The sequence below is a fragment of the Symphodus melops genome (assembly GCF_947650265.1).
Source record: "Symphodus melops genome assembly, chromosome: 5".
Lineage (NCBI taxonomy): Eukaryota > Metazoa > Chordata > Actinopteri > Labriformes > Labridae > Symphodus > Symphodus melops.
In genome coordinates, this window is record NC_136695.1 from 22,917,987 (window position 1) to 22,941,106 (window position 23,120).

Here is a 23,120-nt window from a genome sequence, read left to right on the forward strand (position 1 = left end):
GTTGTTCAAATGCTGCATTTTTTGGTTCACCAGCAGCCAATGAACATCGTGAGAGCACGCGGTGAATTATCATTTACCTGTAATGATATGTTGAAGCAGATCCTGTTACCAATCATGAAAAAAAAACATTTATTGATCACATATTTACAGCAGGATACTTCTTCAGCCTTTGAACAAGAAAAAAAAAATCACATCCAAATCATATAAATGAATCATACAAATATGTTCTTAGGCACAACCAATGATCCTTACTCCTGATCATCCATATCTACATTTAGAAAGCATCATTTTAATGCAATCTTGTACTGATCCCTGTTACAGCTTTGTAAGAGGGAAGTCAAATTACTTTGGCCTTTTTGGTGAACTAAAAATGTCCAGTTCTTAATTATTCACTTCCAGTTAAACATTACTGAACAGGTTGTTTCAGGCAGTGTGAAGACATTTACCATCATCAAATTCAGCAACTGAAAAAAACAAGTTTTTGTCATGAGCTTCTTTAGAGGATCTGCAGACCGTCCAGAGTATCCATGGCGAGGCCGTTCTCCAAAGCTGTGTGATAGATCTCCAAGGCCTGCTCCAGAGGGAGTGCCCCGCCCTCGCTGGTCTCAATGATCGCTATGGTCTCACCAAACTCATTGCACATGATGGTAGGAGTGCCCTGTCCCTAAGAGCAAGGAAACAGAGCTCAGGATTACTTTAACAAACAGGAGAAGCTGGATACATGGACAATAACGGTTCAAACTCAACACTTTGACAGTAAACATAATATAGTTCCTCTATTCCCGTTATGTTAGCTCATGCTAGTTTCACGTCTGACCTTTCAATATCAGCCTTTTTCAGTTTGAGGGCACTTGAGAGATCAATTCTAACCTGCTGGAGATCTGAGGCTTGGATCTGGATCACCTGAGGCTGCCCATTAGCTACTTGCACCACCGAAGCATCAACCACCGCCACAGCAGTGTTGGTCTCCATGGCAGCCTTGCCAGCCGCCTGTTCGTCCAGCCTTTGCTGCCGGGCGTGGGTTTTCTTGTGGTTCCTCAGGTTGGAGAAGGTCTTGAATGCTTTGCCACACTGCGGACACACGTGCGGCCGTTCTCCCGTGTGCGTGCGCCGGTGTTCAGCCAGGTGCATACTCTGGATGAAACCCTTTCCGCATATTTCACAGCGAAATGGCCGTTCGCCCGAATGTGTGCGCAAGTGCTCGCGGAGGTGTGTGTTCTGACGGAAACGCTTGCCGCACACTTGGCAGGGGAAGGGCCGCTCGCCAGTGTGGACTCTCTGGTGGAGTACAACTCCTGAAGAAGACACAAACAGTTTGCCACAGATTGGGCATTGGTGGGCTTTGGGCCGCTTGCCTGCAGTGCAGCGTGGCCGCCCAGGGCCTAGGGCAAAGTGACTGAGTCTGTGAAGGCGCAGATTGGCAGGAGAATTTAGCTTCTTTCCGCACATGTTGCAATCTAGACCTCCTCTCAATAGAGTGGCTGAATCCCCGGATTCCGTCTCTTGTGGAGTTGAAGTGGAGGGCTCTGAGGTCAAATCTGTCACCGACTCGGACTGACTTAGTGTCTCTTTTTCCATGTGAGTGCCTTCCCCTTCCTGCTTCTGTGTGGGGTGCTGTTCCAGACAGTGGCTGTCTCTCTGCCTTCTTGACAGGAAGCCGGCCTCACAGTGAGGACATGGGAAAGGGGCCGGTGCTCCTGGGTGTTGGGTGTAGCGATGTGCCGCTAACTTGGTGGGCCAGCGAAAGGTGGCGGGGCAGTCGGGGCAACTCAGTGCCTTGGAGTTTGAGTGCAGCAGACTGTGCTGACGTAGGTTGGAGGACTGAGAGAAGGAGCGGTGGCAGACGTCGCAGCGGTAAGGTCGCACGCCAGAGTGGATGAGGTTGTGCCTCATCAGATTGGCCAGAGATGAGAAGGTTTTGCCGCAGTCAGAACACTGAAAGGGCCGTTCGCCAGTGTGAGTGCGGATGTGGTTGCGTACGTGGATTTGCTTCTTGAAGGACTTGCCACAGATGCCGCAGACAAAGGTTCGCTCTGTGACATGGGACTTCCTTCGATGATGGACAAGCTGAAGCTGGGAGGAAAAGGTTTTCGAGCAAGAGCGACAGGAAAAAGATCCTTTGTCTGAAGATGCAGCTGGAGCAGCTTCTGCTGGATCAGCAGTGTTAGAAGTACCTCCAACACCTGAGTTTTCCAGGGAAGCAGAGTCTGTAGCTGAACCAGATTTGGTGGCATCCTCCACCTGCTTGGGCTCTTCGGTGTTGACTTCAGACGGAGCAGACACCTCCATGATGTCCTCCTCAGTCTGCTGCTCCTCTTCACTTCCTCCCTCTTTGCTCTGAGAGCTTTGGACTAGATCTTCTCCCAGTTTTTCCATCTCGTCTTCAGTGAGAGGGGCCAGCAGGTTCATGTTGACCTCAGCAGTCTGGGAATTCTTCTTCTCTCTTGCTCTCTGTAGAATGGCGAGGGCAGAGAGAGATGCTCTTCTTGGAGCAGAGACCTAGGAGAAAACAGGCGTAACTCGACCTGAAACATTATACAAATTTCAGGTTGTGGAAATATGTAAAAATGTTCATACCGTTGAGACAGGGGCAGATGTGCCTGACAGATCACGGTTAAGGTGAGTTCTGCGGTGGTAGAGGTACTTGGTCATGTTGGTGAAGGTTTTGTTGCAGAACTGACACTTGTGAAGTGGGTCTGCAGTGTGGGACTTCCTGCAAGATAACAAGAAAGAGATGGAAGAGGATCAAAGTTGACATCAGCTGTCACTCTCGTACTGTTTTCCTGCAGCTGACGAGTCTTTTACCTGTGCATGATGAGAGTCATCTCAGTAGTGAAGCCGTTGCCACAGTCCACACACAGATACCTGGCTACCCCGGAGTGTGTGCGCATGTGTGTCTGCAGGGATGTAGCCTTCTTGAACACCTTGCCACACTCTGGACATTCGTGCGTTCCCTGCTCATGCACGCGCTTGTGAGCGGCGAGCCGGTTGACCGATGTGAAGGTGCGGTTGCAGAGCTCACACTGTTGGGGTCTTGCCCAGACTGTTGCTCTCTTCTCTGCTACTCTGACCCGGATGTCCTCCACTCTTTCCATCGTCTCCTCTCTCCCGCGCAGCTCCTCAAAGCTCCCCATGACACCTGGCTCTCCGCTTTCTTTGTCCTGACCCAGGAAGTGCTCCCCTTGGTGCTGGAGGAAGTCCTCTGGGGTCTGGAAGAGAAGGGAGCACTCAGAGCACTCGTAAGGGTGGATGACCACCACCTCTGTTTGCTGCTGCTGGGTGTCGCCCTGGACGCCAGGGGCCAACCTTAACTCAAGTCTCTGGACACCGTTTTCCAGGACCCCCAGCTTTGCGGCAGAGCGTCTGGCCACGGCAGGTAGCAGAGGGGGCAGCTTGGAGCGACGCTGACCGGGGCTGTTGGAGTTATCGGCCAGAGCCTGGGCTGTGAGGATCTGCAGGTGCATGGTGGCCGAGCCTGGGGTGGCTGTCACTGGAGGTAGCAAGGCGGAACGAGAGGGAGCAGCAAGTTTGGGGGCAGATTGCCTTTTTTTCTGTTGTTGTTGCTGCTGGGCAAGTACCTGAAAAACACACCAACATGTAAAGAAACTCAATTTGAGAAAAAAAGGACCTGAAACCCACTGTGCAGATGTTCAATCTGTTTCTCCGTTTTGAGGTTATTACAATACCAAGTACCTGTGCTAAGATCTCCCCAGCCTGCTGCTCACTCAGTACGTAGTTCTGCATACTGTTTAGAGGAGTGACGGTGCCATCAGGCTGTAGCACATACTCCTGTTGCAAGACACCAAAAGAAATAACAAAAAGTTCAAGATAAGTCACCAAGTTTTTCCTAAATACCTACAAAAGTAATGCAGCTAAATCATCACTTATAGGCCGCCATACATAATTGGTGCTGACTGTGTCTGCCGTCTGTATTTAGATGTTTTGTGTTTTTTTGTTTGAGTTGGGATATTTCCTCGTGGGGAGCCAGTGTTAATCTCCCAGCCAATGACAGCATGCAGGTGTGTTTGGGAGTAATAACAATTCAAACTGACAAACATGACGGCTGCAGACATGGAGGCAGAGAAGAGAGGATAATCATCGTGAGGGGAAACGCCACGTGGATAAAGCTTGTTCCAAAATGAAGGTCAACCTTCCATTCCGTATTTGGCCTGTTTTCTGTGGGACAGGCAGGTGTCCAACACTGGCGGTTTGCTTCATTATCGACTTTTCCATTACAAATGTAATAGCCCTTTTGGAAAGGTAGCTTGCAGTTTACATACATGCAGTAAACGTGCACGCGCTTAGTGTTGCAGACGGCGTGCCTCTTTGGTGGCGATGCGTCCAGGATGAGTGGCTACAGTTTGAATGTCGTGTTTACAAGCTGCAGCGAACATTTCTACCTACTCTATCCTTTAAGTCTATTTTTGTAATCAGTAAGGCACAGAAAGTAAATAAGTCAACAGAAGAATAAGTACATAAATAAGTAATGTTTGATAAAGATCTCTCCTTAAGATAATCATCTGGTGTTTTGGAGACGTGAGGTCTGCTGTGACACATTACAACTACTGTTTTCTACAATTACAGAGAAGCTGCAGCAACACTACAGGCCTGTGCTGGCCTACACAACCCAAATCCACAAGATGAATGTTTCACTTTGAAGCCATCTGAACGCAGTCTCGAGTATACGAGTCTGACCCAAATGAAATGTTTGCCAAGTCAGAGCGAGGAGAAATCTTCCTGGGAAAAACACTGTCCTGATCAAGTGATTTAGGGAGAATTTGTTTCAAAATATTTCCCATAATCTATTTTGCTTTTGTCATACATGTTTTGAAAGGACTCAGCAATATGCAAAGGGATGACTGTCACCAATATTCAACATGTTTGACAACTCCTGTGCAATGAGATTTAAACCGATATCATTAAATCCTAAAGTTAACATTTCATGATGCATGCAAACTGCTTTGAATTCCAAAAACCTCCAACACAAATCGACATCACACAAGATGAGTAACAATTGTGTTAGCAAACACAATCTAGGAGCAATCAGGCCAACAAAATGTACCACTTTACTATCAATGACGGAAGCAACTTATTTAAACAGAAAATATAAATTTAGACTTCTGCACTCGTCTGTTTCGTCGAATTAATAATTTGAAAGAGTATACAGAATATATTGTTCAGATAACACATTTTTTACTTGTTTGTACTTTCCAGATAAAAAACAACAAGCTACATTTGATTTACTATGAAGTTCAATACACCCATCATGTGCAGTGTTTGGTCCCTTACCATGGTCTCTGTAGTACTGTGTGTGCTGCTCCTGCTGTGGGTGCGTCTGTGCTCTAGCCAGGTGTCAGGTGAGTCAAACAGAGCCAGACAGTCAAGACACTGGTACTGCACAGGCCCTGACACCTGAGACTCCGACCCTACTTCCTCAGCTTCCAAAACCTCACACAGCCCTGCGGATCGATCAAATCCATCAACCATGAGCATGCTTATTTACACCAAAACAAGCTTGCAAGTTCCCCCGTGCATTTGTTTCCCCCATACATACATTATTCATCTATCCCATCTCTTACCTTGCTGCTCCAGCTCCATCCCTGCCTCCCTCATGTGCATCTCCTGGTGCTGCAGCAGCTCCTCCGGGTTTACGAGGAGGGCCCCACACTCCAGACACTGGTACTGTTGTGTCTGCCCCATCTCATGGACACTATGGATGGTCATAGCCTCCCCAACATCCCCTTCCCCCTCCTGGCCTGTGTGGATCTGCTGGTGGATCAGCACATCCTCGAGGGTGTTGAAGAGCTGATGGCACTCGCTGCACATGTACTGGTGCTCCACATATACATCCTCTGCCTCCTGCTGTTGCTCAGCCATGCTGATACAGGGTTGCAAAGTGTGTAGTCTTATGTTAGCTGTATAAAATGGAAGAAGGGCAAAGAGATGAAGTGTGAGAGTTCACCTGAAATGCCACTGCTGTTTCTAACCAATGAACGTCAATTACAGATTACACCTGTGCAAAAACAAATACACACAGCATGCAAACCCTTCGCTTCTCCAACATACACATGAGCACTTTTGTTGTAGACATACAATAATATGTATGGTTTCTGTATTTTAGAACAGCACGGTAGTATGAATGGGTCGATATATAGACATAAAGACAGTGTTTGCAAAGACAATATGACAAAAAGAATCCCTCGGAAAAAAAACATCGCAATATCAGCCCGTTAGCTTTACAAATGCTACTGCTAATAAAACGACCACTACGCAAAAGCTAATCATTGCCTGATCTCTCCCCAAATGTGATTAATATCTTTGTTTACAGTGTGCGATGGCATATGGAGAGCTGTTGGCGGCGCTCCCTCCGATATTGCCGACCTGTTTCTCGGCACCGCGGTTTCCTGACGGCGGCTCCCCGGGTTCGTCGGGCGGTCCGTCAGGCGGCGCTACCCACTTTTCCCCGAAGCTCTCCGGCTATGTCGGCGGGCCCTTCTTTATCCTCGACTCACATTTACTCTTGTTGGACATCCCCTCGTGAAGTCCCCTTAATTTACACGAGCCAGTGACTTTTCATAGTGTTTGGTCGTCGTCGGCAGCGGCATGGAAATGAAATCTTTAAAAACTGCCCGTTGGAAATTTCATTTCAAAGCGTGTAATGAAACGTTTGCTCGCCGATCGACTCCATTCGTGTGATATGGAAACCCGCCCAATGCGGTAGACTCGCACATTTCACCATCTGGGATTGGACAGAATCACTGTCAATCAAGTATTGTGTTTTTTGTGGGAATTGTAGTTTTCTCGACTGTGAACGTACGCCTTTAAAGGTACTTTAAACATTTTTAGGACCTAAAGTAAAGAGTTTTTGAGGTTTAAGTAAGTTTCGGTGTATTCGAGATTGTAATAAATGTTTAAGAGTTTTTTTACAGGGTTTTTATGGTTGTTGTGGGTTTTTTACTCAACCTTGTGAGTATGATTTATTTCTATCTTTTTTTTTTTTACTATAAATGCATATAATTTGTTTATTGTTGCACTTTTTTTAATTAAGTGTGGCAAAAAAAATGTTCGACTAAGACGCATCAAATTCGGGTTATTTAGCGTTTGTGTGTTTTAAGCATTCCGAGACACCAATGACTCACTTTCCCATCTTCCATTGCGAGCTTTACGTCGTTGTGCGTCAACTCCCCAGTCCCCCCACCATCACCGTTCTACAGAGGAAGAAAGGGGGAGACGGGCAACCTGTACTGAACGCCGTAAGTGTAGTTTATTTTAATTCAGAATATTTAAACACTCATACAGATTGTAAGTCTTTGCCGGCCTGGGTGCTGTTAACGTTCAACCTTGCCCCGGGTTTAGTTCACACAAATATGAGCGGCAGCGGGCGGCCCAGGACCAGCTCATTTGCTGAGCCTCCCGGAGCTCCCGGATCCGCTGCAGCCGGTGCCGGATCAGCAGTAGCCGGTGGAAGCTCGTCAGGAAAAACTGGGGCTTCTCAGGCCAGTGGAAGCAGCTCGACGAGCTTTGGGAATTTGAAACTACCTAGTAAGTATTATCCTGCAATCATATCAGTAGCCCAACTTGTTGTTTTTTTTACAAAGGCATGATCAGTTCAGATTGTTTTAAATAATTGTAAATAAATGTACCGCTGTGGAAATAATGTCGATCATTGTCGATGAGCTAACCTTAGCCAGCAAGCTGTTAGCTCGCTGAAGTTAGCCGTCCAGCTAACGTTAGCTATGTTTTTCATTAAGGTCCCACTGAGACCAAGGGCTTTTTATCGCTTAGCTAACACTATGGTTAGCCACTGGTGACAAGCTGGGAAGTATACTGTTGCTATTTAGACGGTAAATAAGGTTACCATTGTGGGGCAACATTACCTAACAATTTCCATTGCACTGCAAGAGAATGGGAGAGTTGGTGTATTCGCCATTAATTTCATCTGTAGAAGCTGCTAGCCTGCTAACATTTGTAGGTTGAAATTATCTGGATGTAGTCATAGGCGTCGACCGCCGTCAAGTCTGAGCTTATAGAGTTTTTTGCCCCCCCGTGGGGTCATGTTAGTGTATGTTGTGTGACGACCTTAAGAAATGAAAATTATCCAAAAATAACATTTAAAAAAGTAAAATATCTTAATTCCACCTGCGTCTTAACAAGCATATGACGATTTAAGCATACATGGAAGAATCAATGCAAAACTTCCAATAACTGGTCCAGAGCTTAAACCTTGACTCATGTATGTGATCTTCTCTATCGCAGACAATACTGAAGTATCTCCAGATGATTTGTTGGTGTGATGACAAGAACTTAATGAATGCTTAGGGGCCATGTAGCATTGAGGGGTGGGACAGAGGTTTGGAATCGGATTGTATATTGAATGGCTTGTATTGTGAATACAGTTAAGAGTAGGCTTACTTGTTTGTTTTTTTCGTGTTGGGTTTGATGGGAAGTAAATACAGTTTACTCCAAAAATGAGTTATAACGGTTGCAAAGATTTACAGAGTTAATCACGGATGACAGATGGATCCAAAACTAGGAAATTGTTGTCATAGTTCAGGTAGTAAAGTATATAAGTTCATTCAAGCTTCTTTGTAGTAAGCCTGCTGAATGTAGTGCATACAGCCAACTGGGAGATCTACATTGGGGGATTTTGACTCATTCACATCAGCTAGCTTTGCTCCCTTTTCTCATAAGTTGTTTTAGGCTTAGTCATCTAGATAAACTACGTGTTTTGAAGGTATTGTGTTGTCAGAGAAGTACCCAGCCCCTGCTAAAAACCCACAAAAAGTGATATATTTAACCAGGTTTACTCTAAACTGGCTAAACCTTTCAGTTTGACCTTGTGTCAATGTTTTCATTAACATTTGTTCTCTTGTAGAGATAAAAACAAGAAAAAAACAGCTGTACCATTTAAGATGCACTTTTGGAAAACTGAGCATGAGGCAGGTTAATGTCTTCTTGCTCAGCTCCGGTCACATGTTGTATTACACTGTATAGTGAACAACAGGCGATTTCTCCGACCTCTGAAGAACTGAGAATTAAACAATACATACAGGCGATTTAATCAACAACTATTAGCAGATGACTTAAGAACATGTAACTGTGATTCAGTTAATAATTTGGGCCAGCAATAACAATTTAAAAATAAAAGTCATTATTAAAAGTGAACTAATAGATGAGTTCTTTATGCTCATTCAGTTGCCTGTAAACAAAAATGGAAAAGGCTCAAATGTGTCTTCTGCAACATTGAAAAACATAAAGTCCTCATTGAGTCTTGAGGTGATAGAGACCAGCTGAGGCTCACGGAGAGATGAGGAACAAGGGAAATATGTTGCTATTTTAGCACATTGTGGCCTAAAGGGGTGAAGCGAAGTGATTAGAAGTGGCCAAAAAAAGAAATGGTTGCAAAATCATTTCTTTGACCTCAGTATCTGTGAAATTATTCAGTTCTAGTGGCTATCCCAGAACATCAGCAATAGAAAACATTCTGTCCTATGGACTTTCCCTTATCATTCGGGATAAAACGGTGTTTTCACCTGTCTTATAGATGGATATACTTTATTGATCCCAAACTGGGAAATTATGGGAAAGACCCTTATGTAGTCTAAACAAAAAAGCCCAGGAGCTAAACAAAACATAGTTTGACAAATATTTGATATGATATTGTATTGCAAAATCAAAATGGAAACATCTAAGAATGACAAAACATTACAGTTCATGAAAATTGACATTTTATTTTGTATAGTATACATATATACTATAGTAGAGGCCATGTTTATAAATTAGACTTCAGGTCCTCAGCTTGATGTTTAAAATGTAACCGAGTCAGTTTATCATTCATGCCTTTTGGTGTTGTGCCACAATTTTAGGATAATTCAGGATTATATTGAAAAATGGACCCAAAATCTCATAAATATAAAGTTGCGTTCTCACCAGTGATTTCTATTTAAAAACTGGGGCAAAATGAAATATATCCAACCGAATCTCAAGTCCTATTTTTTCCTTTACTTTTCAAAAACAGTCTTTCAAAAAAAGTCTTACGAAATTGGAAAAATAAGGAAGCACATACATTTCACAAATGGAAAAACACTGATGAAACAATCTGTATTGAAAGGACAGTATCGGAGCACAGCAACAAATACACAATTTCACAGTATATGGAGCACAGTTTATGAAGCTCTGTAGACCTAGTGGATCAGCCAGCTCTCATACACTCTGAGGAGCCCGTTAATCTGCCCTGTTGTGTTTGTGCACGTTTGTGAGTGTAGAGGTGTGTTCATCAGAATAAGCTAATCAGCCTGCTTTATTTTTTATTGTATTTATAGTTCAAATACTTTGAGTTAAGCGTCACAATCGGTTTCTCGTGAGAAGTGCAACCCTAAACTTAAACCTGCTGCTCAAAACAAGAGCATAAAATAAAATACAGTTGCTACTTAGATTTCTGAGCAGGAATTGGCATCATAGTTATTAGTTATCTAGAGTTACGTCGGCATCCCAGTTCTCCCAGCTAACTTTACCAATTATGGAGGCTGTCCCGTTTAGATGGAAGGATAGTGGTTAACTAACTTTTTTAAAAATGCAGACGTTTGTTTGATTTAAAGAGTTGTGAATGCTTTCACCCAAGAATGTTTCTCCTCTTTGCCACCTCTGCCTCTTCTGGCTGACAACACTAGTCTGGTGTACGACATCGTATCATAACAACAGACTACTGCTGCCTCATTGGCTGTAGCCTTTGCGGTGTGTTCAACTTTTTTGATGGAGAGCAATGGACAGACCGATTGATTAGCAGGCAATGGTTTAATGGTGATTAATTGAGAACAGTAAAGATGCTTCATCAGACATGATCAGGATAGGTGCCGTATATAGGCGCCAATAAATGTTGAGACTATGTCGACATTGTTTTAAAGAAGTTTAATCATAAGTGTACTGACTTTTTGAATTCAGTTTTGAAGTGCTTGCGCTGGTTTCTCATTGGTTGACCCGTTTGTCTGCTTAATTGTTGTTACTGACGTTAATGTAACTGAAAGCTGCCGTGATGTGTCTCCTCCTTTATGTTGTCTTTGCTCATGGCTCGGTAGGCTGTAAAACTGAATTACCTTCCTGAGATAAATAAAATTGTCTGAAGTGAAGGGGAGCATCATGGTTTGTACAAAGTAAGAGCAAACTGGACATGGTTATTCAGCCAGGTAGCAAGTTAACTGAGAAGCCAGTGTGCAGTATTTCTTACTTTACAAACCGGTACACAGAGTTTAGCCAAACAAGATGACAGCAGACCCACCCACCATGAACTCTGGGCCTCAGGGTGCAGGTACAGAATGCCTTGGATGAGGACATGGAGGAATTACATCTTTTGTACCACACGTCATTCAGCTGCTCAACCGGCTCTAAATATACCGTATGAACTTTGTACTCTGTACTTACTTGAACTTTCTTCTTGGAATGCCTTCCATGTATTAAGGAATGCTTTAATGGTGTATTGTGATTTAGTTTTTTAAATATTTTGTGTCAAGTGCTGTTTAGTAAGTTATGTTTCCATGCTCTTGACGCAAGACAAATTCCCCAATGGGCAATGAAGGTCTCATTCATGGGCCTGTAATTTCTCACAAAACGCTTTATCGAGTTAAAATGGTGTTTAACATTCACAAAAGAGCTCCAGGCTAATTGCCTCTAAGTGTGGGTGGGATGAAAGTCACTCTGCTCATCCTTTTTCTCTTACTCATCAGGCTCGCATTGACAGTATAAGAAACCAAAGCTGTTCACTGACAGCTGGCCAGGGTGCTCATCTTTGCATTCATTATTCAGGAGACTATCATGCCACCCTGTCTCATATTTAATGTGTTCCCCTATGACTTTAACTTGTTCACAAAAAAACGTTTTGAAAGTGATGCCAAAAGCAAATGCAGAGGGACGGTGCACTGTGGAGCTGAAACCACAAAGTGACTGATCTGAAAAGATGAATACTTCCTGCTGACCTGAGGGCAGAGATCAAATCTGGGCCAATCATGTGGATGTGCTGCTGGCTGCTGTTTGCTATTAACCGTGACAATGTTTTGGTTAGAAAACTGCAAAAATATAAGATCACCCAGACATGGTGAATAATATTTGGTATCAGTTATTTCTTTTAAAATCTTTTAAAGAGAGCGAATGCAATAGATGAAGCCAAATCCTTCTGTTTTTCTTTTAATTTGGTCAATTGATGGGAGAGACCAAGATGCTTTATTTTCTGACTCCATTTTGAGACTAAAAGACCTATGAGGGATCAGGAGGGTCCTGTTGAGACAGGCTAAGTGAGCAAGCCCAGGAAATGGTAGCACTTCTGGGTGTGCTAGTGTCCACGCAATTTTTATCACAGGCTCTGACAAGCCTTTTGGCAACAGGCTCTTCTTCTGCGCTCCTCTTCCTCTCCCAGTGTCATTGCTTCTGGTGCTGATTTGTCAAATCATTCTTGACCTGACGCGTGCACGGGTGCAACACACTGAGCAGTTACTTGACCCTATCCAGAGCTGTCGCTTGCTGTTAGATCTTGAATATCTCACTCTGCCTGATTTCAGCAAGGTCAAACATTTTAGGCTGTCACGAGCAGCGTCGGACTGATTGAAAACGCACACCTCATCATCCACTTTTACTGTAAATTCTATCTAATGAGTGCTGCCTCTCTAACTTGTCCCCTTAGCTAAACATAGTGTGATCATTGTGTGGTGGCTTTTGTACTATATCCCTGTTCTCAAGGCCGCTGGCTGAGCAAAGCAGTTCTGTTTTGTTTGGTGTTCCTCTTGAGTAAAATCCAACTTGTAAAATGAACCACTGAATAAGAGGACAGGAGGCCGGGGAAATATGCAATAATTCAATATGAGCCGTCTTCACTTTAACCATCTTATCTTCATTTTAATCAACTCATTCCTCGGGGTGTCTTTGTTATTTTAACACCCAAGTCAATCCTTTGCAGCCATTGTTTGAAACAATTGTTGAGAGCAATAAGGCGGTACATCATGACCACATCATTGTCAGCGCTCGTGCACGAGCAAGAGTATCATGCCAAAGCACATCTCTTCCAAGTAGGCCATGACCAAAGAAGTGTGCCATGCTTAAGCATGGTACAGAGCACTCCCACTTTCCAAACAAACAGACAGGCTTTTGGGGTCAAATGTGTTCAGTGCGGATTCCCTCGTGTGTGAGCGTGCTCTTAGAATGGTTTCAGCAGTGGAAGCAGAGACACTGTGTTGTTGTGGTAATTTTCAGGAGCTCATTATGACACAGTGTCATGTGTCTGGGGAAACGGCTGACATGTCACAGAGTTTCGAAAAGGAGACCATGCTTGTTGACGTTCAACTGCCCTCTCTCTTGGCGCTGAGCTGAAGTGGAACTATATCACTGTGATTCTCCTCTGTCCTAACACCACTTCATCTACAGACAATATGTTTTACATAGAAACCACTTATCTGGTTTCATAGCAGTCTGCTTGTGTTTTTCAAGCCTTTGACGATTAGCTTTGGTTTTAAGCCAAGTTGCCTCTGTTTACAGTCCCCCTATAGATAGTTCAGGAACGTTTCAACAAGATGTGTTTGTACTCTGTTCTTGCAGGAGACAGCGGCAAAGTGACTACAGTGGTAGCCACACCAGGCCAGGGCCCCGACCGCCCACAAGAAGTGTCCTACACAGACATAAAGGTTATAGGAAATGGCTCCTTTGGAGTGGTCTACCAGGCTCGCCTCATCGACAGCCAGGAGATGGTGGCAATTAAGAAAGTTCTCCAAGACAAGAGGTTTAAGGTAAGCTGAGTCAGACCTGCGCTGTCAGATAATTACAGTTTGAATGTTCTTTGACAAGGTACACAGCATCGACAGGGATGGGGGTTTTTTCTCTGCAGAAGTGGTCTAATGTCTTTCTATGAAGTCATTCCCTCCACTCTGTGAATGGGACGAAGTTGTTCTTCCATCATTTCTCGAATTCTCACATTTAACTATTCTCTTCCATCCCCCCCTTTCCTTGTCTCCTTGCAGAATAGGGAGCTGCAGATAATGAGAAAATTGGACCACTGCAACATCGTGAGGCTACGTTACTTCTTCTACTCCAGCGGAGAGAAGGTGTGTATGCACTGACTTGGCATTTCTATAATATAGGAATCAAGTTTCCAGATGAGGCACGATACCTCCACACCCAGTCCTAGAAGGGTGCATGCATCATCAGTGATTCATAGGCATGTTTGAGACAAGTTGATATTGGTCTTCATTGTATATGAAAATCTCTCTTTAGTTTGGGTTTTAGGAATCAAAGGCCTTAGGCTGTCTTTGTGGTTTTGTTTTGACCCTTAGTGTGTCTAATTGATTCTGAGAAAAGAGCAGCTTAGGAAGCCAAACTTGGCAGATGCTGCAGTGACAAACAAGTTAACCTTTTGATCCCTGTCCTCTGAAATGTACGCTCCTGAGGCCAAATGTTCATGCCCCTGATTTCCTTAGACAAAGAAGGTTTTTTATGTGACATACAATTAATCATCATAAGTCAGTGTTCCTAACCTGGCAAAACACAGATTGTAAAGTATTAGAAAATCAGCATCAAGTCTGTGTTACTTTAACTGTAATGCATAGATCAACATATTCACAACATTTTCTTTACTGAGAAAATACAATGCAAAGAATTCAGGTTTTAGGTCTGACATAGATAACGCTCCATTGTTAATCAATATTTATCAAATAAATGACTTCCTCCATCATAGTTTACCACATCGTGCAGATAGGATGGTTATTGTTTGTCTACCTGTTCAACATATTTTACTTCATTGGTGAGATTACATCGATCATACGGATGTGTGGGGCGGCAGTAATCGAGGAATCTTTACATTATTTTGCGGAGTAATTGCAATAGTCTAGATTCTAACGAGGCCTCAAGGCTTTTTAGAATTCGAGTTACTCGAGGAAGCGTTTCAGCCCCACTGATATCATCTGAACATTGGATTTTTTTTCTTCTCCTATGCAGAAAGATGAGGTGTATTTGAATCTGGTGCTGGACTACGTCCCTGAGACGGTGTACAGGGTGGCTCGGCACTTCAACAAGGCCAAGACCACCATCCCTATCATCTATGTTAAGGTGGGTACTCGCAAAAAGAACTCACACAACCCATGTCCATGATATTCTTCTGTTTGAGGCAAGCTGCTGTGAAGTGCTGCAGGTTCTGTCTGTTTATCTTTAAAAGGCCTAAAGGTCATGAAGTTCATATTCTGACTTTGGTTTGTTAGAGTTCCTGATGAGATACGTCTGCAATTGAGCTTTACGCAGCATCACTTGAAGCCTTTTATATCTGTACTGACAAACTGTCCTGCAAACAACTCCACATGCTCTGTCAGGATGGCAGCTGCTTCAGAAGTACGACAATGATTCTTTGGTTAAGAAGTGTGCGCTTGGTGATTTAAAAAAAAAAACAACCAAAAAAGACAAGTAAAACTCGGTATTATTTAAAAAATTGTGTAAATATTTGACTTTACATCACTCCTAACCAAAGCAGATTCTGGTTCTGGCCTATTTCTTAAATCTTTTGCAATCAATCTTTTAGTGTGTAGTTCCTACATTAGCTCAAAATCTCTCTTTTCTTGTCAGATCAGCTGAATGTATTGAACTATGTTGTCCTAGTGCTTTAAGTTGCATTTCCTCTGCTGTTAAGGGATCAAATTAACTGGAAGTTGAAGGTAAAATATAGTTCATTAATTGCCTGTAGAACTGTACTTTCCTGTTTAGTTTCCGCAGACAGCTCACTGCGTGAGGACTATGAAAGCAGAACGGGAACGATTGTCTCGTGGGAATCAATCTGTTTTCAATCCACTTGGTTCCCTGTCTGACCGGGCGCTCGTTTTCGAGACGGTGTTTGTGTGTTTACTGGCTCTGTTGCAGCAGAGAGGACATTATAGCTGTCTCATGGCCCATTTCTCTACCTCAGCCTGCTGCTCCCCTGTGGCTTTGAAATACACACTGATCTTTCTCTGTCACTCCCTCTCTCGTCCCTCCGTCCTTCCAGCGACACACTTCTATCACAGCATGCCTGGGGTCTTCTCTCCCCACTCCTCCATGTCCCCTGGGTCTCGTGCTTTTTGCCACGACTCTCATTCTTTCCCTCTCCCTTACCCCTCCACTTCTCTCTCTTCTCCTCCTTTAAAAATCATCACTTTCATCCTTCCTTCATCTCTTCAGTCATTATTTTCTAATCTAAGGCCTGTCTGCTTCTGTCGGGTTGATAATGACCATGATGGGGATCACATCCGTCTTTCGTTATTCAAAGATGCTTTCTGACTCCACTCCACAGAGGCATAGTGCACACTTAACTGTGCGAGCACTTCTTTATCTAGAATATCGTCGGCCTTAAGTTTGTCAACAAATGTCAAACAGACGTGGAGCAACATTTAGTTTTATGTGCAGAAATGACTTTTATCTTAATGAACTGTCCTGCAATTTTGAAAGCATTCCTCTGTATTCGAATTCATTTGTTGGTAATTAGACCACAATATTCCTTTTTTAAAGTTAGTGAGTAAAACTTTCAATCTGCACATAAAACGGTCCTTTAAATGTTGAGCCTAATCAACACCATCCAATTTTTGATGGCGGGCTGTAGCAGCCAGCAACACACGAGCGTGCAGCGCCGTGTCCATCAGAGTCGCAGTGATGGTTCAAGAAAGCAAAGAAGAAGAAACAGCGCTGGTGCTGTCTGTACATTTGTAACATGACCAATTCCCGACCTTTTTGGCTCAGTAAGTTTCGTCTGGTGACTCGGTGAAGTCCACATGTTCACAAATAAATCAGAAATACTTTATTAATCCCAGGGGAAATTCAATAATTAGTCAAACAAAACAATGGTTGCTTCCTCCAAAGTTAACAAATAAAACCTGAATAATACACTAAAGTTTCACTACAGTATTATATGTTCCCTCAGTGCTATATGATGTATTACATCACCACTGTAAAAGTAGCTTCTGAATGGTCCAAACTACCTGGGTGTCCAGAAAGCACTTAAATCAAGTTTCATGATCGATGTTTCCATGTATTAGTTCCAATGCTGTTTTGTCTTTTTTTCACTTTTGATCGTCAATATGGTTTTAATCATGTTTAGTATCTTAATACATGTTTTGGTGGAAGAAACGATGCATCTGTGAACACTAACTATGAATAAGAAAAGGGATTGTATCTCAGCGAACGGTGCACTCAGTATGTTTTGTAAAGCTTTAGTGCGGCGTGTTATGTAGCACCCTGCAGCACACACACTCTCACTAGAGCTCCTAGCAACAGCAGCTCGAGATCTGTCATCTTATAATAAGAAAGTGTCACTTTTTGAGAAAGTAAAATCATTCATTTAATGACTTCATTAGAATGGCATGTTGTTGCATACTACCGAAAATAAAGGAATATGTTCATTGTTAGTTTTCTACTGTCTGAGCACTATGGTTAAAATAGTGGTTCTATTGCATGCAAAGTTGTGCTCACAAGTCTTATTTTTAAAATTCCCGAATGAGCATTGATATCAGGAAAGAACCCGGGAGTCATGACTCACCTGACTGAGCACGAGGACTGAAAAAAATAAAAAGAGAACAGTGAACTCAAGTGATCTTTGACTTTTGCTCCTGTTATGAAGGATCTCTCTACGTTTGTTAAACTTTTTGTGCATTTTGCTTCCTGTCCGCCCTCAGGTGTACATGTACCAGCTGTTCCGCAGTCTGGCTTATATTCATTCCCAGGGCGTGTGTCACAGAGACATTAAGCCTCAGAATCTCCTGGTGGACCCTGAGACAGCCATCCTCAAACTCTGTGACTTTGGCAGGTCAGTACCACACTCTGGGACTCTTTGTCTGTCTGAGGCTCAGTGTGCCTGTTTGTGCGGTTGTTAATTTAACCTGTGTTGATCCAAAACATGTCTTCTCGTTACTCTCAGCTGATTATTGGTGATGCGTTTAAGGGTCGTATTGATGGACACTGTCCTCTGTTTCATATGGCTTTCTTCATCTTCCAGTGCAAAGCAGCTAGTTCGAGGAGAGCCGAATGTGTCCTATATCTGCTCACGGTACTATCGTGCCCCCGAGCTCATCTTTGGTGCCACCGACTACACCTCCAACATCGACATCTGGTCAGCCGGCTGCGTGCTGGCTGAGCTGCTGCTGGGCCAGCCAATCTTCCCTGGGGACAGCGGTGTGGACCAGCTAGTAGAGATCATCAAGGTACAGAAGGAGTGTTGCAAACAGTGGCCCGGAGCCAATGGATGAAAAGTCTATAGATGAAAGAGACGAGGTGGAAGGTGGTTCCAACCCACCATAACATAACTGTACTTAGATTAACATATTTAAATAAATCAAAGTGCAGGTGTTTCTACATGAAGGCTAAGCCACAAGACAAAACAAGCTGTGCATTTTATAAAACAAACGATGTGGCAGAACTCACCTCCTTCATGTTTTCTGTTCAAGCATTCAAACATACCAAATCCTGTGATGAATATGTATGACCATTGTGTTTCCACATTTGTTTGTCAGGTCCTGGGCACACCAACAAGGGAGCAGATCAGGGAGATGAACCCAAACTACACAGAGTTTAAATTCCCACAGATCAAAGCACACCCTTGGACAAAGGTATGTGACCATGACTGGAGAATATCAATGAGATCATTGGATGACAGGGGTGAACACGTAAATGTGAGGATTTAGATTTCTTATCACTCTTGAAACATTGTTTAATGTTTTTATTGGACAGAATATAGCCAGTGACATTCAAGTCAAACAAGAAAATACAGTTAAAAAAAAGTCAGGCAGTGACACAGTGCAGTGATCTTATTTGATCCTAGTTCTACTCAGATTGACTCAGAGTATAAAATATTACTGAATATTAAATAATACTGATTGAATCTACATGATACCTAACATGTTAATATCATCTCCCGTGTCTAATTCACATCGAGACTGTACCTGCTTAATAGACGAGGTGAAAGTTTTGCATTGATCCGTCCAGTATCTGCTGGTGAAGAGCTGTATGTTTCAGGGAGTCAGAAACTAATCAGCTTGAATCATTATCCCCTTCCTTGCTGTCATCGAAGCATAAATGATAATAACGATAATAATGGAGCAAGCTCAGCTCATCAGTGTCCCTGTCCTCCGTCAGGTGTTTAAGCCTCGTACCCCACCAGAGGCCATCGCTCTCTGCTCTCGGCTGCTGGAATACACGCCAGTCACCAGGCTGTCTCCCCTGGAAGCATGTGCGCACGCCTTCTTCGATGAGCTGCGTCAGCCCAATACCCGCCTGCCCAGCGGACGAGAACTGCCGCTTCTCTTCAACTTCAGTCCCGTCGGTCAGTTTAACCTCCCGGTCATTTGTTTTTTGTCTTTCTGTTGAATCTTTGATGACCGTTATGTGCTGATGGTTGGTCGTTTTCTGCCTCAGAGCTTTCTATCCAGCCCCAGTTGAACTCTACACTCATTCCTCCTCACGCTCGTGCACAGACATCGCCTGCCTCACATGGTATGTATGAAAACATCAAAAATACCTATTTTCATGTTTCTGCTGTTGTTTTCATTGTCAAAAGAAGCATACATATAGGCTTTTTTTAAAAACGTGGAGCACTTGTAAATCCACAGAATAATAATACGTAACAGTTAAAGTTAAAGCTTGCACGGACACAGTGGACTGAAAGGAGTGTGGCTAAAGAAATATTGTTTGCCTACACACTGCCTTAGGGGCTTGTGTAACCCCATCAAAAAAAAAAGTTTGTCACATGAAGTGACTTGATGTACAATGAAATATTTATTCTAAATTATTTATCAGAACAGTGGTTTTACTCTCTTGTGCTTCCTCTCTCCCCCTGCAGAGGGCGGTGTGTCAGACAGTTCCGCCCAGCCCAGCTCAGCACCCGGATCCATCAACAACAGCACCTGAGCATCTATCCCTCTGTCATCCTTTCTTTTTGTCTTCCCCGTTTTCCTTTTCTCCCCTCTGCTCCTCTCCCTTTTCAACCTTCCTCCTGGGCTCCAACCCCCACTTAAGATAGAGAATAAAGGCTGTACCACATAGACACTCAGCATTGCTTTTCCCCCTGAATTTGAACTATTTCCGATAGAAAAGTGATTTCTGAGGCTGCTACCTTCAGAGAGGTTTGGGGTTGTTTGGAAGGAGGAAGCCACGCTCGGACATAATATAAGCTGCAGTCCTAAGTCCATGGTGGCTCGGTCTGGCCTGTTGGAGTAAAGAAACTAAACATTGGATGAGTTGGATGGTTTGGGAGATGAGGACGAGGGGTGCTACATGTTTTGTGTATTCCAATCTACAGCAACTTTTATCCGTTTTATTTTCCTTTTTATTTGTTTTAGCTCATTTTATGTGCGGCTGTGGTGACGTTAAGTGGGGTCCTGACTGGCCAAGAATAAGTCCTCACTATTATTGACAATCATCCTTTAGTAGGGTCACAAATGGCACACTTGAACTGTACTTGGTTTGTACAGCACTCCGTGTAGAGTGGCTTTGCCATCACTTTCTACCTGAACTCTACTCTAGAATTGTCAGGCCACTCGGCTTAATGGTTTGCAAATTTGAATACTTATTTTAAATCTTTATTTGACACATGGCAGGAATATTGACTGACTTTGTTTGTGTCATTTTAGATGAGAGGTGGTTTTAGATTTTATTACTGAAGGCGGGCACCGCCACCCGTTTCCGAAGTTTCTTTTTGATTTTTACCTCCTTAAAATGCCTTTTTATGTCACTGAGAGGAACTTTATACAGAGTCTTCAGTTTCTTTAGTATAAGCTCATGTTTTCTTTTGTTAAGCTGGAAACCAAGTGTTTCATTTTAATTCTAAAGACATATTGCACATCTTCAAAGGGAATAGAGGGGAAGCAAGGGGCCTGTCAAATGTTCTTTCTAGCTGTTAACACAACTTTACACAGAGGGAGCCATTGTTGAAGGGCTCCGGGTGCTTCAAAACACGTCAGCTGGCACTGAACCCTGAGGAGACCCATCATTAATTATGTCACATTGTCATTTACTCTCCTATCAGATTGATTATGTTGAAGTATGACATCAGGTGCAGAGGCTACACAGAGAAGAGTGCTTTCACTGCTTGTCTGGCTTGTCGTCGTCATTTCAGCTACTGTTCACACTCATTGTTTGAGGACGGGAAGACTCTACATGATTTTTTTTTTTTTCCGTTAGTGAAGACGATTTGTTTGGAAAGTCTTTGCCCCCTCCCAGACAGACTGCCTGTGATGTTTGTATCATGTTCTCTTCTCGTCCTGTGCAGATGGTAGAAACTGATCTTGAATGGTTTTTGAACCTTGATGGTCCATTGCCAGCACTGACACCACGCAACTGTGCATGTTCAGCCCTAGTTGACCACACTATAAGATTTCCACTAATCTCAGTAATAATCTGACCAGGAATTATGCTTACCTGACAGTTAATGGAGCCCCACCCCAGCCCACTCCTTTCTCTCCTCACGCCTTCTGCTTCCTTCTTTTCCTCCTTCTTTTTTCACTGCTAAACTGTAAATATCAAGTACCTTTTATTTTATTTTGTTATTTTTGTTATTATTGTTATTATATTGTTGTTGTCATTTTTTTTTCTCTAGTAGACCGGCGCAGCAGCTGCCGGACTGTTTATCCTCAGTCGCAGTCTGTAAATACAATTTCATTTCATTTCAGTCCCCGGTTCAGGAGGGGAAAAAAACAGAACAAAATGTTTCATTTTTATTGTCTCTCCCTCCATTTCTCTTCACTGTGTTCCCTTTTCTCCCATCAATGTTGTCATAACTTTTATTTATTGTATTGTTTTTTTGTTTTGTTTTTATGAGGGGCGGGTGGATCTTTTCTGTTCCACCAGGGTGGCAAAATTGTGGGATGTTTGTTTGTTTTTTAATTCAGAATTTTAGTCCAGCATCGTCACATGCAAAACGATTTCACATCCAAGATACTGTACTCAAATCCAGATGTTGGTGTGTTTTCTCCAATCATTGGCTGTGTATGTGTGGGGATGCACATGCTAGCCAACAGGTGGAAATCCAGGTTTCCATTTAACTTCAATGTGAAGGGAATGTTACAAGCGTCTGGATCTATGGGGTCGTGGTGTTGGGAGGGAGCACGGATCACCCTGTGTGTTTGTTTGAGTGAGTGCGCGTGTGTGTTTGTGTGCGGAGGAAAGGGGGAAATAATGAATCTGTCCATTGTCATGTATCATCTCCTGTGTCCGACCGTCTTCTGTTTTCTCTCACTATGTGTAGTATGAGTGTTACAGGTCCACCTGTTAGTAGAGCATGTTTGCTTCACAGACCCTTGGGGAGTTTCTCGAGCACAGCTGCAGGGAATGTATGTTTGTGTGCGCGCTGGTAGAACGTGGACATTATTCTCCTGACTCGCCTCGATGAAGAGCTGACTAAATGTGCTATTTTAATGTTTTAGTTTTTCCATCGTCTGATCTGTCACACTTTTTTCTTTTTCTTTTTTTTGATGTGACCCTGCTCTTTTATCGCCCTTGTATGAGGGTTTCATGTCATTGTTGAGAAACAGAACGGTTGGATAAAGGAGATGATTAAGAGAGAGGGATGGAGGGAGAGAGTCAGTTTTTGTTTGTTGGTATAAATAATTAAACTCATTAATAAAGTGATGAAACTGTGCCTGTCTCACATTCATGACTTAATTATACTTGAATTACTTGTTTACACAATCACGGGGGGGAAACCAATCACAATGACATTGGAACATGTGTATTGCCTATTTTGATTATAATTCTGTAATTAAAGATCGGTTAGATGAAGTAGACCAACTATTTACCTTAAAGTCTCTTAAGATTACCAACCCAGGAATGCCTTAGTGCTGAAGGTTATTTCAATAATGATTTGCATTGTGAAAATGCACCAATGAACACTATTTAACCGGAGCAGTAAGGAGCCTTAAGGCTCCTTCTCATTGTTTATTAGGCCTCAAATGAAGACATCATCAAATTCTATCTGAAAGGCTGGAAAAAGCTGGAATTTTTTTTCATTTATGCTTTACTCTATCAATTTGGTTTTGTCAATTAAGGGGAGGGTTACTAAAAAAAAAAAGGTAAAAGTGGAAATGTATTTTCTTAAATCTGCAAAATTTGACTTTTTTTGTCCTTGAATATTTACTTTGAAT

General features: G+C 43.0%; 2 protein-coding genes across 3 annotated transcripts; one reads left to right on the forward strand and one right to left on the reverse strand.

The window, feature by feature from the left end:
- Positions 1 to 115: 115 nt before the first annotated feature.
- Positions 116 to 6,521, reverse strand: znf526 (zinc finger protein 526). Of its 2 annotated transcripts, none has more exons than XM_079344583.1 (8): positions 6,382 to 6,521; positions 5,580 to 5,915; positions 5,290 to 5,459; positions 3,694 to 3,789; positions 2,806 to 3,578; positions 2,578 to 2,713; positions 871 to 2,499; positions 116 to 664 (listed from the first exon to the last, which is right to left on the reverse strand). In XM_079344583.1, the coding sequence occupies exons 2-8, from the start codon at positions 5,875 to 5,877 to the stop codon at positions 497 to 499; spliced, it is 3,270 nt and encodes a 1,089-aa protein (XP_079200709.1). In that variant the 5' UTR covers positions 5,878 to 5,915; positions 6,382 to 6,521; the 3' UTR covers positions 116 to 496. The 2 variants fall into 2 exon arrangements, with proteins under 2 accessions (XP_079200709.1, XP_079200710.1); XM_079344584.1 differs by having other exon boundaries at positions 6,327 to 6,435.
- Positions 6,522 to 7,169: 648 nt separating this feature from the next.
- Positions 7,170 to 22,617, forward strand: gsk3ab (glycogen synthase kinase 3 alpha b). The gene is made up of 11 exons (XM_079344585.1): positions 7,170 to 7,253; positions 7,357 to 7,542; positions 13,579 to 13,766; positions 13,998 to 14,081; positions 14,971 to 15,081; positions 17,664 to 17,794; positions 17,984 to 18,188; positions 18,498 to 18,593; positions 19,120 to 19,306; positions 19,399 to 19,476; positions 19,823 to 22,617. The coding sequence occupies exons 2-11, from the start codon at positions 7,368 to 7,370 to the stop codon at positions 19,888 to 19,890; spliced, it is 1,323 nt and encodes a 440-aa protein (XP_079200711.1). The 5' UTR covers positions 7,170 to 7,253; positions 7,357 to 7,367; the 3' UTR covers positions 19,891 to 22,617.
- Positions 22,618 to 23,120: the final 503 nt, after the last annotated feature.

Bases quoted from the DNA above. Each gene is read 5' to 3' on its own strand.
- znf526 (XM_079344583.1), bottom strand. From the start codon at position 5,877: ATGGCTGAGCAACAGCAGGAGGCAGAGGATGTATATGTGGAGCACCAG. The intron at 3,579-3,693 runs GTACTTGGTATT...TGTGTTTTTCAG, and splicing joins CTGGGGAGATCTTAGCACAG to GTACTTGCCCAGCAGCAACA. The intron at 2,500-2,577 runs GTATGAACATTT...GTTTTCTCCTAG, and splicing joins CATCTGCCCCTGTCTCAACG to GTCTCTGCTCCAAGAAGAGC.
- gsk3ab (XM_079344585.1), top strand. From the start codon at position 7,368: ATGAGCGGCAGCGGGCGGCCCAGGACCAGCTCATTTGCTGAGCCTCCC. The intron at 18,594-19,119 runs GTATGTGACCAT...GTCCTCCGTCAG, and splicing joins AAGCACACCCTTGGACAAAG to GTGTTTAAGCCTCGTACCCC. The intron at 19,477-19,822 runs GTATGTATGAAA...CTCCCCCTGCAG, and splicing joins GACATCGCCTGCCTCACATG to AGGGCGGTGTGTCAGACAGT.